This window comes from Podarcis pityusensis (genome assembly GCF_964106645.2).
Source record: "Podarcis pityusensis genome assembly, chromosome: 2".
In the NCBI taxonomy this organism is placed as follows: Eukaryota; Metazoa; Chordata; class Lepidosauria; order Squamata; family Lacertidae; genus Podarcis; species Podarcis pityusensis.
This window is the reverse complement of record NC_138029.1, coordinates 43,476,899-43,490,982: the sequence shown is the minus strand read 5'-3', so window position 1 is coordinate 43,490,982 and position 14,084 is coordinate 43,476,899. Positions and strand designations below refer to the sequence as shown.

Sequence of the window (14,084 nt, the reverse complement as noted above, 5' to 3'; positions counted from 1 at the left end):
ACTGAGTGTGAGACGTTGCCTGTGCATGTTTGTACTGCATGTGGAAATGTGCAGCAGAATCACTCTGGATTAAGCATGGAGAGGGGTTGCACGTGATTTATGATACAAGGAACCTATCAGGAAGTGTAGCCTCCCGAAGAGAAGTAGAAAAGGGGGAGGAGACCAGAATAAGGGAGAGTATTGCTAAGGAGAACAGACTTTGACTGCTTCTGAAACCGACGCAGGCCAGTACTGGCACGGAGAGGTTCTGAATACTGTTTCACAGGGTATTTAGGTAATGGTGAACCAATTTCTGTTTTAAAGCTGCTTAAAGAACTACAACAGCAAACCTTCACATTAAAAACAAACACTGCAGTGTTGTGCTGTTTTTGAAAGGGCAGGGACTCCCTCAGATCATCCTGTGATAATACACAGTCACTTCCTCCAGGACTGAGAAGCTGATGAACCCTGGGTGGAGACAGCAACTGTTTATTAAATACATAGCAGGTACTGTGACAGCTCTGCCCAATGCCACGTGAATATTTCCTTCTCTATCCAAAGATATCAAACTGCCACTAGTCTTACAGCTGCTTTACACCTCCTTGAGAAAGCACAGGTTGTGATGCTCCCAGGAAGTTCCAACTGCTCCAAGAGAAAACACCCATCTCAAGCAGAACCACAACTTCTTTTCTGCAAGAAAGCAGGAACAGGGCCATGTGGCAGGTGGTCTAAACTTATCTACTCCAGGAGAGAATGAGTGTTGCAATCTCATGCTCTTGCACATGCTCAGAACTGTGAAAGTAGAGCAGGCTCCAGTATTTTCCAGAATGTAACTAGCTAATCCCTAGTTTATGAACCAACCGGACGAAGGGAGCATAAGCAAGGGTACAAAGAGGATTGAGGCTCTTCCATCAGAGGTATAGCTCTGTTCCAAGCGTCTAAGAACATATAACCTGAAAAGTGGAATCCAATATTCCTGCAGAATCTGAGGAATCACGCACACACAAAAACAACAACAACACCACATGCACTTTTAAAGAAGGAAGAACAGAATAACTATTCTACTGGTAGTTAGAAAATGGAGTGGGGTTGGGTTAGTGTAGTCAGGTGGACAAGCTTCTGTATTCAGTAGTACTGGGGAAAATTTGTTGAATATTTGAAAAATCTAGGTATGCAAGTAAGTTCATTTGTAGGATTAACTTAAAACAAGCAGTTAAAAATATTATTGAGAAAAACAGAAAATTATCATAAAAATGGAGTAAAGTAGAAAATGCAGTGTGAAAAACTAAAATTAAGAAACCACAAAAGTGGGGGGGGGAGTCAAATATGTAATTGTATTGGATGTATGTGTCTGTAGTGTGTCTGTTTGTAAATTTTTGAAAACTGAAAAATATTTTTTTTAAAAAAGTAACACCAAACTAAGGTTTGCAAACCAAACCAACTATAGTTTCACCTAGCTCACGGTATGTTGGCAGCAAATGAACTACTGTTAAGCCACTGAGCAGGATTCACGCATAATGCTAATCCATGCTTTTATAAACCATAAGCATTATGTGCTAACTTGTCCACTATGTAAATAATTACATTAATTCAGTTAGATTGAATATATTTCCACATAGCAGAATTTATGGTTTCTTATCATATTATTCAAATAATTTTAGCACAGACTTTAAAGAGAGTAAGAACACGAATGCTGGACAAGAGCAAAGATTTAGCAAGTGCAACTTCTTTTCCAACTTTAATAGCAATAAACCTCTGTTAGCTCCATCAACTGATATTCAGGGATACACTGCCTCAGTAAGTGAAGGTTTCATTTTGCTATTGTGGCTAATAGACTTGGGTTGTCCTATCTCATTTTAAAGCCATCCAAGTCAGTGGCCACCAGCCTATCTTGTGACAGCAAACTTTTCTTCTATCTCACTTGAATCTACTTCCAATTAATTTAACTGGGTGTCCTAAAGCATCTATAAAAGAAATTCTTATCTGCTTCCTCAAACTTTTATATAACCAAAAATCTCTTTATCATATCCTCCTTAGGTAAAGGTACCCCTGACCGTTAGGTCCAGTCGCGAACGACTCTGGGGTTGCAACTCGCTCTATAGGCTGAGGAAGCTGGCGTTTGTCCGCAGACAGCTTCCGGGTCATGTGGCCAGCATGACTAAGCCACTTCTGGTGAACCAGAGCAGCGCACGGAAACACTGTTTACCTTCCCGCCGGAGCGGTACCTATTTATCTACTTGCACTTTGACGGGCATTCGAACCACTGACCTTCAGATTGGCAAGCCCTAGGCTCTGTGGTCATCTTTTTTTCCTTAAAACCCCTCACCCCAAATGCTTAGCATTTCTAGACTACTTGGTTAATCAGGATTTTTCTGTTCAGAGCCTAGAAGATAACCTGGTTATCATGTTTCATGTAGAAAAGGCCAGCAGGTGTGTTAGGGAGCCTTGTGCATTATACAATCACTTGGTACAGTAAAAGAATACATTCTCAGCCAGAGTGGGAAGGAAAAAAGGGTAATTGTTAGGAATGGGTGGGTTGGACTCCCTAGCTCCTGTAAGACACATTAGCTCCCAGAAAGGTTCAGATCAGGAAAGATTCGTAGCTCACAGTAGGAGGATTAGGGTAAGGACTGGGCTTAGTGCCCTCTTGGGAAGAAACCTCTGAAAGATAAAATAGCCTCCCTGAAGCTGATAGATTAGAAAGAACAATGGAAGCAACACAGTGGACCAAACAAAAAACAAAAAACCACACCCACAAAATGGAAGCCCCATACATCCTCCTTCAACAGCAGCAAGAATTCAGTAGGAGAGCAGCACAAGCTGAGCCTACCCAAAGATACCTTGATAAAAGCATAGCCAGCTCCGTTGTCCGTGATGGTCAGGCCCAAGGCTTCCTCAGATTTGAACACCTCAACCTCCTTCCTCTGGCCCTTTGTGTGGGCGAAGATGAAATCCTCTAGGCCAATCTGGCCACCCAACAGTTTTTCCATGTCCACTTTGTGGGTATTTAAGGTGCAGAACATCACCTAGATAATGGGAAAGTAGGCATGAGCACTTGACGTTACAGGCATCCTAACCGCTTTTAGAGATAGTACTCAAAGTGCATCAGTGGGGTCTGCTCCTTCAGTTCGAGAGGTAAGAGACCTGGAAGCTTTTGGCCACAGACCTCCAGCATAAGCTCCCAGATATTTACTTAAACACAGCCTCATGCCAATCCAAACTGTGGTTGACCCTGGCACCTGCCCCACCCAAGCTGAGTTAGCCATGCCATCCCCAACACTAAAGGAAAACATGATGATTGTGCCTACCTCGGCTGGTGAGATTTTAAAGGCCTCGGCAATTTTACTGTACAGTTCTTTGACATTGGTAAAGCCCTCGATCCGGCCAGTGGGGCTTCCATGGGCCAGCTGGGTGTGGAACACAAGTCGAGGGCGGAGACTGGCAGGGGGTGGGGGGAGGCCAGGCTGAAGTGCCCCGCCAACCACGCCAACGCTGCCTACCCCCAGCCCGCCCAGGCCACTGCGAATGGGCTCGGCTTCCTCATTCTCCACCAGCGGTGGGGCCTTCTTCCGTCGGCCTAGTCCAAGCGGCATGAGGGAGATGTGGCCAGTCAGCAGCGAGGGTCAGTCGCCCAAGGTATGGACCTAGGGGCACAAAGGAGAGCACAAGGTGAAAAGGAGGAAATGGAAAAGGACAGGCAAGCCTCTGGAAAGACGCATTATCTTGAATTCTAGGGAGCACTTTTCCAACAAGGAAGAAAGGAAGCTGGACCAGAATCAGGTATAGAACTTAATATCACTAGACAACAGCAGTTCTCTATTTGTGCCATCAGGTCGGGTAGACACAGTTTATAAGTAAAGTAGTCTTGCAAATAAGATCACAACAAAATCTTACTGGCTTGCCTGCTCACACCTATCTACGGTAGCCCCTTGTGGTAGCCTGAAAAGAGTGAAGAGCAAGGAAGGAAACAAAGCTTTCCCCCATTTATAAGCAATTCAATATTCCTGCGCAGCAGAGAGTTCGACTAGAAGACCCTTTGGCTCCATTCCAACTCTACGATTCTATGATTTCTCAGTTTGGCAAATGGCTTTGGGATATGTGTTTCTTGGGGACATTTTGCCTTGTTGTGGAAACTAGGGTTTTATCCAGGCAATCTATGTATGTACGCAGATCCCAACCACATCATGGCTTTTGCACAGAAGCGCCACAAGTTCCAACTCATAGGCACGAGACGGCAAACAACTACCGTGGGAGTTCTGTATCCCACTGGGCTTTGCTTGGGGAAAAGGGACGGCTGTAGCTCAGTGGCAGAGCATCTGCTCTATATGTGGAAGGACCCTAGTTCTATCACTGCTGTCTAAAGGCAGGGATGGGAAAGACTCGCAGCTTGAAACCCCATAGTGCTGCTGTCAGTCAGCGTAGAAATTACTGAGCTAGACCAATGGCATGACTTTGTAGGAGGTAGCTTCCTATGTTCCTGTGGAAATGTAACAGCCAGACCAGCTGTCACAGTTAACTCTATTATGGAAGTACAGTATGTAAAACAACAATATCCATTGAACCAGACAACAACAAACAGGCCAGCTATGATACCATTAATTTGTACAGTTCCTTTTTATAATTGGCATACAACACACACATATGAATAAGGGTTGTGTTATTGCCCCAACTCTTCATCGCCATGATCCTACACATTGTCAAAGGGAAACTCCCCACCAGAGTAGAAATCATATAACAAATGAAGGAAAAGCTCTTTAATCTGAGTAGGCTGAAAGCAAAAAGTAAGGTTACAATAACTTCCGTCATAGAGCTTCAGTATGCTGATGACAAAGTAGTGTGCGCACACTCAGAGGATGACCTCCAAACCATCCTAAATATATTCACAGAATCTTATGGAAAGCTTGGCCTATCGCTCTATATCAAAAAAACCAAAGTGCTGCACCAACAAGCACAAAACAACCCCTCTGCAGCACCACAAATTCAACTTAATGGTGTAATGTTGGAAAATGTCAATCACTTTTCCTACCTGGGCAGTTATCTTTCCACAAGGGCCGACACTGAGGCCGAAATCCAGCATTGCCTGAGCTATGTGAGCGCAGCTTTCTCCCAATTGAAGCGTATAGTGTTTGAGGACTGGGACATTCTCAGGGAAACCAAATTGCTTGTTTACAAAGCTATCATACTACCAACTTTACTGTACGTTTGTTAAACGTGGACTACAGTGGTGCCTCGCAAGACGAAATTAATCCGTTCCACGAGAGTCTTCGTCTAGCGGTTTTTTCGTCTTGCGAAGCAACCCTATTAGCGGCTTAACGGATTAGCGCTATTAGCGGTTTAGCGGCTATTAAAGGCTTAGGGGATTAGCTGCTAAAAGGCTATTAAAGGCTATTAAAGGTTTAGCAGATTAGATAAAGGGGGGGGGGAAGCGAAAAAAAAATCTCTAGACTCGCAAGACATTTTCGTCTTGCGAAGCAAGCCCATAGGGAAATTCGTCCTGCGAAGCAACTCAAAAACGGAAAACCCTTTCGTCTAGCGGGTTTTTCGTCTTGCGAGGCATTCGTCTTGCGGGGCACCACTGTACTTATAAACACCATCTCCAGCTCCTCGAAAGATTACATCAACACTGTTTCTGAAAAATTTTACACATCACTTGGGAAGACAGGCTAACTAATGTCAGTGTACTGGAAGAAGCAAAGGTCACCAGTGTCAAAGCAATGATTCTTCAACATCAACTTTGTTAGACTGGTCATGTTGTTTGGATGCCTGATTATCGTCTTCCAAAGAAACTACTCTATTCCCAACATAATAATGGAAAGCGAAAGAAGTTTAAAGACACTCTCAAGGCAAATCTTTAAAAATGTAGTATAAGCACTGATAACTGGGAAACACTGGCCTGCAAGCACTCCAATTCGAGAACAGCCTTTACCTAAGATGTAATGGACTTTGAAGAAGCACAATCTCTGGACAAAAGGGAGAAAAAAGCTAAGAGGAAGGCATGTTTGGGAAATCCTCACCATGATAAACTCCTGCCTGGAAACCTATATCCCCACTGTGGAAGGATGTGTGGATCCAGAATTGACCTCCACAGTCACTAACAGACTCACTGTTAGACCGTGTTCATGGAAGACAATCTTACTTGGCTATGAGTGATCGCCAAAGAAGAAGAATTACTAGCATACTCCTAACATGTACAATTAACTCAGTCACAATGCAAGTTTTTTTAAAAAAATTGTATTGGAAATTTTCCAGTGGTTTTTCCTATGCAAATTTGCATAGGGAAATTTCAGTTTGCATCAGGAAATTTTCCCTAGAGAATGATCTAATTAGCATGTTTGCTTAACTTGTATTTAATAAATGAAGCTACAAATTCTGATATTGCTAATCTTACCTAATATTTACTTGCAACTGACATCCATTAGTTGTCACAAATGAACTTATGAAATGGAAAATTTTCCACAGAGAAGCATATCACAGGAAAGTTCTCCATTTTGCAAGATTTTCTGCCCTGCATCTCAGTAAGTCACAGTTAGCTCAAGCTTTCTAGATACGTATGCCTATTCTGTTTGTGGTTGTCTGACTACAGGAACTCTATTTGGTGAGTGGACACACACACAGGAAACAAAATGGGGAATATAGGAGCATGGATCTAGACTTTAATCCCTTTGCCATGTTATATCTGACTTTATCTCCTGACTTCTGAGCTTCACCTGAAGCGAGAGGTTTCTAGTTTTGCTTGCTGAAAGGCTTATAAGATCCTGAAATGTTGTGAAACACAGAAAGCCTATTGTTGAATTCAAGTTGGGAGGCTGCATCACAGAGACAAGATTTTGCTGTCTGCTGAAGAGAGAACATTCCAGTTGTTCGAAGTTACCAGTGACAGGCTGCACTGAGGCTATATATGAATTGGGTTTTTTGTTTTAACATTGAAACTGTAATTTAAAGATGCCTTGGTCAACCACTACATATGTCGCTTACTCCAGAAAATGCTCACAGAGATGATGCACATTTTCTATTAACCAGGGAAAGGGGTTAATGAGTAGAAAATAAATCCTGTTTTAGATAGATGACGTCGATGTTTCATCACCTGGATTTTATCACTCCATGATTGTCCAGAGGTGAATACTGGCCAAACACCTTTTAGCTGTTTGTATATGCGTACTTGTTTTACTGCCTCCATAAGCCAAAAGAGGTTTTTATCTATGAAATGGAATTGGGACATATTAATTATCTGCCATGAACTACTAAGGTTGTAGAGATCGGGCTCTGGGCAGCAGTCTAGTTGCACAGCCATTTGCTCCTGTTAAACCTCAACTCCCAGCAAAACACACTTGCAGCACTCAAGAGAGGAAGAGCACATCTTCAGAATGAAGGAAAATGAAGTAAAAGCAAACAGTGGGAGATTAAGCATCCTAACATTCACCACTTTTAAAAGGCAAGACAATGTTCCCATGTTGAAGCAGTACACTAGGGAGCAGTTCACCACTAAAATGTGTTTTTTAAAATCGAATGACAAGGCCACACAACAGTACAGGCCAGGTTTGTTTAGAGGTGGGGCAAAAAGAGGGGTGTTGTCTCTCATCTTTCTCACCACAGGCTATATCCAACAGGCACCTGAAATGCTCACATGATATTCCAACACAGCAGTTACAATGGCTGTGACCACAAGAAGAGCCCTGATGGATCAGACCAAAGAGTGATCAAGTCCAACATATCATTTTCAACAGTGGCCAGCTAGATGCCTCTGGGAAACTCACAAACAGGATATGAGCGTATGAGGGCGCTAGCCCTCTTCTATGCTTGCTCCTCAGCAACTTGTACTCAGAGGTATATTTCCTCTGATCCTGGAGGGTAATATACAGCAACCATGATATCAGTCAATGATAACTCTGATAGGTGAGCATGCTTTGCTCTCTTTCAGCGATGAAATGGGCATTTCAAAGCTGGATTCAGTACAAGAAGCCACTGTCAAATCTCAGGTCTGGGTTCATGTTCAGTACTGCTCATCGCTCCATAACACACAGGTACACATTTGTGTGGGTTACAAAGGTTTATAATGAATAATACAAGTACCCAAGTCCTTTCTGTAGGAAGTTAACAACTAATTGTAACAAGAACCACCAATAGGTAAACACTATCAGATTAAGATTTAAATACAGTAAACCAAAGATTAGAAATAACTAGGAAGAAAAAGTCAAACTGTCAAGACTTTGGTTTAGAAGTGTCTGTGTGTATTAACAGGAGACAAATTATTGCTCCAAGTTAAAAACTGTGCATAATGCAGACAAATCACATAACAAAGATACCCTAAAATAGTCTTTGGGTCCAACAACATGACTCTCTCCTAAAGGAAAAGGCCCTTGAGTAATACAGCAGGACACAAGATCCTAACCTTTCTGGTAATTTACCGGTATGTGCATCTCCAAACCAGTCCTTGGGAACGTGCAAGTGTTGGGACTGGCGCAGCAGGAGCAAGCCTCTGACGCCTCTGTTCTGGGATGAGGGTGGAGCAGGCCTTTGCAAGTTGATTCAGAGCAGAGAAACAGGCTACAGGGTGTTCCCTAGAGGGTGGGACAGCAAGGGAACGCAGCCAAACCTGTGAGTGCTCCACACTGAAGAACAGCTAAAGCAAACTACAGGGCAAGGCATTCCACATTCTAAGCACAGCCTTCAGCTTTGTCAGAACACTACTGCCAACAACACTTCCCCTTCAAACACTGCCAAAAGTAACTATTTTCAAAGCAATATTTTGTCTCCTTTTATGCTGCAAGTTCCACTGAGGTCTGGCTTGTCCCATCATTTTCAGCTCCCAGCGATCATTACACTATTCTGCACTTGCATCTGTCTCCCTTGACTTCTCTCCCAAAGTCTGCCAGAGAACAAGATCTTATCCCTGTTTCAGTAATACATTCATATCCCGTCTTTCCTCCAAGGGGCTCACTGAGATAAACATGGTCCCCTGTACTATTTTTCTTGAAAAAGGGGTGCTGGAACTCACCATGAAAACCTCCCTCATTCTCTTAGAATGGCAATGGCATCCACCTGAGAGGTGGCAGCCCGGAACCCACCTGAGAGGTGCCGGAACTGAGTTTCTCTGAGTTCCCCCTAAAAAAGCCCTGGTATTCCTCCCCTCCCTCTTTTATTCTCAGCACCCATTTGAGGTATGTCAGGCTGCAAGATGATGATTTGCCCAAGTTGACCCAGTAAGCTTCACAGTTCAACGTTGATTTGAATGTGGGCCTCCCCAGTCTTCCTGATTCACAATACAGTGGTGCCTCGCAAGACGAAATTAATTCGTTCCGCAATTTTTTTCGTCTTGCGATTTTTTTTGTCTTGCGAAGCACGGTGTCGGGAAAGTTTTGGAAAAGCTTCAAAAATCACCAAAGTCTTTAAAAACCTCAAAAAAGGCTACCACACCGCGTTCTATGAGTTGCTTCTCGAAGTCAAGTCGCAACTGTATTAACGGTGTTAAGAAAAAAGAAACAAACTTGCAAGACGTTTCCGTCTTGCGAAGCAAGCCCATAGGGAAAATCGTCTTGTGAAGCAGCTCAAAAAACGAAAAACCCTTTCGTCTAGCGAGTTTTTCGTCTTGCGAGGCATTCGTCTTGCGGGGCACCACTGTATTCTCATTTCAAGCAATTATGAAAAATATAATCACACACTCCAGAGCGTAAACCCATCAAGACTATGGGCATTTACAGGTCATGGAATTAGCTCTAAACAAGACTCCTCACGGGTGCTGAATTTTAATTTGTCTAGACAGCAGACATACAGGAGACAAAGTGCTGACAAGGCCCCATCTTGGCAGAAATGCAGAAGGCAAAAGGCTGAAAGCCCTAAAGCTATAATCTTTACCTATAAAACAAATCATTTTGAAATACTGACACATCTAAACTTAAACTAGCATGAAGCATCCTAAGGATTTCAAAATTTAAAGCACAATGTATAGTTTTGGGGAGGGCCAAATAACTTCAGAGATCTGCTCCATAAATCCTACTCAAGTTTTGTTGACATTCCATACTGAACTAGAGATTTCTCTGCAGCTGACTAGGATAGGCGTTAAAATGCTAAGCCTTGAATAACTGGAGGCCTCAAATGGATTTTTGTGGTAATGCCTCTGTATTAAGATAGGAATTATTTCACCTAGGCCTAAACAATCAAGAGGAGGCTTGCCAAACCTCCTCTTAAACTCTCCAGTGAAGACGGCCGTGAATTCACTAGCTAACTAGCCTCCTATCTCTGCTGCTTTTACAGCTAAGGATTTGCTTTCTAAATTTTTAACAAAGCCTTTGTTTCCTGCTGTTAGAAACACTACTGGTTGACTTCCACCTGTTAATTGTTCGTTTTAACATCAAAATCCATGTGCTTGCACACCCTATAACTTAAACATATTTATTTCTGTCATCACCTATCCCCCAGGTTCTCCAGTACTGTGTGTACGTTTACTTAGCTGGGGCAACCCAGGCAGATAGGTGGGGTACAAATTTCATCATCATCATCATCATCGGTATCCCCTTGAGTCCAAGAGGATTTTCTCCCATGTTAGGATTGCAGTTGAAGTATTTCCCTTTGAAGTGCATCTCATTACCAGCAGCCTCACTAGCTGTTATTACCATCACTACTATTTAACCTTTTTTATTGTCTATGTGAGACACTGCACTGACCTCACGTATAAAAGCCGCTCCTGCCCAGATGGCTTACTATGTAAGACTGGGAGGACAAAGATGAAGGGAGATAACAGGAAGAAAGTATCAAAGGGCAGGTGGGAGAGGGCTGTATTTACTATTACTCCTGCATGTTAACAGGATCAAAATGAAGGCACAGTATTATTTCAAATGACTTGGACGGAATACTTTGTGCATCACAGAAAATCCTTTGCTATTCTTGCAACAGACCACATTCAATTTGTGATCCACATTTACCATTGAGTCCTTATCAGCAGAGCTAGAGCCTAGCTAGCCTACTTTTTCTAATACTATAAGTACATTATACCAGACAGTTGCTACATCCCACAGCAGGAAAGCATGTGAGCGACAGTGTTATTTCACCAACACAGAGGTGGGTGGGGAGACCTTTCAGCAATTTTGTTTTACTCTTCTGATGAATACTGTATTTGGAAAGCAAAGATGGTCAGAATCATCAGGGTTCCTCCCTGCTTCTGCTCCCTGGGTTCAGCAAGAGAAGACAACAAATGGCACCTCACCCTACAGTGGGCGCAGTTTCCTGCTTCAGGAACCAGTGACCAGTGACCTCTTGGCAGTATGTGAAGGAAGGTCCCTAACATTAGGTGGGGAAGAGAGTGTAAACTGGCAGGCCTGAGGAAAAGGGTGGGCTACATTATACACATCTGCATGAAAAGGCCAATTCATATCTTACCAGTAACAGAAATATACTGTATACTGAATGCATTATACAAAGTCACCAATATCCTGTTATTGGAACATATTATGCACATTCATCCACATTTACTCCTTTTTCATCATTATTCTACCTGCAAGATTTAAGATTTCAAAGAATTTGGAGCATTTTGCAAAATGTAGAAAGCCAGAGGAGAATCAGTGATTAGGCTTAAATGGTCAGCAGGAGGGGAACAGAACATGGTGGCCACAGAGGGAATAAATGTGTATGGCGCTGTATTGTAAGATTTCACACAACTTTGGTGACAAGGTTATGCCTGCCAAGCATCTACCCACCCCTTCCTTGTTAAAATGGTAAGGGATGGTAATGGAACAGACTGTGTGCATCCCTTCTGACCTAGATAAGGAGTAGTAAGCTTTTGAATGCCTCTGAAGAGTGAAATGGAAGCACTTGCCAGTTTTGCCGGTTGTTGAATAGCACCTAGGTTACAGAGCACAAATCTTTTTTCTCCAACTTCCTCAAACGTTAACACCCTCAACAGATTACCTGTAGCAACAAAAGGACAAAAGTCCAACACCTTATACCACTGAGCCAATCATTAAAAGCATAGAGGAACACCTTCTAAATTCAGCAAAAGAGCCTTCAGTTAGGGAAGATGGAAGCCCATAATGCAGAAGAATGGCATATAGTACACAATTTAGGAGAAAGATCTGACAAAACTGCATTTCTCTCCCCCCCCCCCAGCTTCTCAAGTCTCCTGAGAAAGCAGGAGTGCTGACCTCACTGGAGAGATGTTAAATGGACAGGAAAGCCAGTTTCCTCTGCTACTAGGCATTTGGGTGTTGCTACCGAGTTTCCCTCAATTCCTACACTACAATAAAAGGAAAACAGAAAAGTCAGTTTCGGTAGTGAAACTCAATCCTCCCATCAGTGATAACACAGAGACACCGACCCACACACTCTCCTGAGCCCACCTGGCATCAGGAACAGCAGGAACCATGGAACTCGGCACACTTTGAAACAGGTGGGTCTTTATCAGGCACTTGTTAAACCACCTTATTTTATATTCTCTGAACGTAGCAGGATAGTTCAAAAACTCCTCACCTAACTTAATAGTACAGAGCGGACGTACATGGGCGTTTATTTAATCGCCTACCCCCTTTTACTAATGGAAGAGGGAGCAGAGGGTGAGGGAAGAGAAACTCTCAGCATGTGCAGGAAAATAAACCCCTGAAATTCCAAGTCACAACACACCCAGGGGCTCCATTCAGAGAACCCAGGAGTCCGGGCTGCCGCTCCAGCTGGCAACTCCCCTCAAGAGCAGGCTGTCTCAGGGGCAACGGCACTACTTTCCCTACGTGTTTTGTATCCAGGCAACCCCGGCGGGGCTTTTTGCATCTGCAAACGGGCAGGAAGCTCCCTCCCGCCGGGTGGGGGTTGGGGGAAGAGCGCTGGATGCCAGGACTCCTGGGTTCCCCCTCACCCCTAAATCTCGCTTCCTCATAGGAGCCGCCCCCACTTCTCCCCCCCCCCCCCGAGCTCCCTTCCCTCGCAGCGCAGCCAACACTCCTCCCCCCGGAGCCCCTCTCCTTAGGCAAGGCACGTCCGTCCATTCCCTTCTCCTCCTCCTTACCAGCGTCCCTTTCCTCACCGGGCCCGTCCCTCAGCCAAACTACAACCCCGCGCAGCCAGGCCTGTCCCTCAGCAGGAGGCGGGACTTAGAAACCGCGCCTACTAGCCAATTGGAGCGCGCTTCGCCTCCTTCCTTGGCTAATCACAGGTTGCCCTCCCAAAGCAAGGAGAACATTCCGGGTCCTTCGTATCAAGTTCCACACAACCGCCGCCACCCCCAGCTTCGAGATGCAATGGAAGGGGTGGGATAGGGTTGCGGAGCAGAAACGCAGAGCGGGTGGAACATACCATCCTCGAAGTGGGGGGGGGGGAAGAGGTGGATAGTAACCATCCAGGAAGGGCTTTGGGGATAACTGCCCGCGGCCCTGAACCCGCCCAAGCGCCCTCTCCTCCTCCCCCCGCCCGCACCCGGCTCACGTCCGCGTTCTCATTGCCTTCTAGTGGCCAATTCTGTCACTACAGCGCGCTTGGAACCAATGGGAAGACGGGAGGCCGGGCGCGGCCTGAGCCGGAGGCGAATTAGCTGCCCCGGGTGGAGGGAGGGGGAGACTTGTCTGTGCCTGGCGCTTAGCAGCCGAGTGCCGGGGTGGGAAGGCGCGCTATTCCGATCACGCCTTTTCTCTAGGTTAGGGGCGGACCGGAGTTCACCACTTCGGCCTCGCCCCGGAACCTGTTGTGAATTCGAGAGGATCGAAACATATAAAGCCTTCACGCGAAACCAGCCCCGCTCCTCGTCCCGCAAAAGCCTCTCCCTCCACTTTAGGCCGTAGAAGAGGCGGTTCTTGGAGGGCAGCGGGGGCGTCCAAGGCTCCGGGAGGGGGACCCACATGTCACAGCCCACTGGTGACCGAGGGAGGGCGTCTTGCCCACTTTCAGAAACGGGGTGTCAACATCCGCTCACCACGATGCACATCACACCCACACCCACTTTTTCCTTCACTGCGTCGAAGGGAATCTCCCAATTCTTGGTGATTTCGAAATCTGGATTAAAATGCCATTGAAATCAATTGGGCGTGACAGAATTATCATAGGTTGGGGCGGCCCATTGTGAACATAATGGTGCTTGCCTTTGAGTAAGTATCCCGAGCGCCAGTCCTATCATTAGGCAAAGCGAGACA

At 44.9% G+C, this 14,084-nt stretch overlaps 1 protein-coding gene across 3 annotated transcripts in view; it reads right to left on the bottom strand.

Annotated features, from left to right (window-relative positions):
• GIPC1 (GIPC PDZ domain containing family member 1) overlaps positions 1 to 13,380 on the bottom strand; it is a 31,287-nt gene extending 17,907 nt beyond the window's left edge. The window contains exons 1-4 of one of the 3 annotated variants that reach the window (XM_080995417.1): positions 12,968 to 13,168; positions 11,180 to 11,291; positions 3,288 to 3,623; positions 2,820 to 3,005 (exon numbers count right to left, since the gene is read on the bottom strand). In XM_080995417.1, the coding sequence (XP_080851543.1) occupies positions 2,820 to 3,005; positions 3,288 to 3,572 (471 nt within the window). In that variant the 5' untranslated portion in view covers positions 3,573 to 3,623; positions 11,180 to 11,291; positions 12,968 to 13,168. Of the gene's footprint in view, positions 1 to 2,819; positions 3,006 to 3,287; positions 3,624 to 11,179; positions 11,292 to 12,967; positions 13,169 to 13,254 lie in introns of those variants that run through there. The other 2 variants (XM_080995419.1, XM_080995418.1) reach the window with 2 other exon arrangements.
• Positions 13,381 to 14,084: the final 704 nt, after the last annotated feature.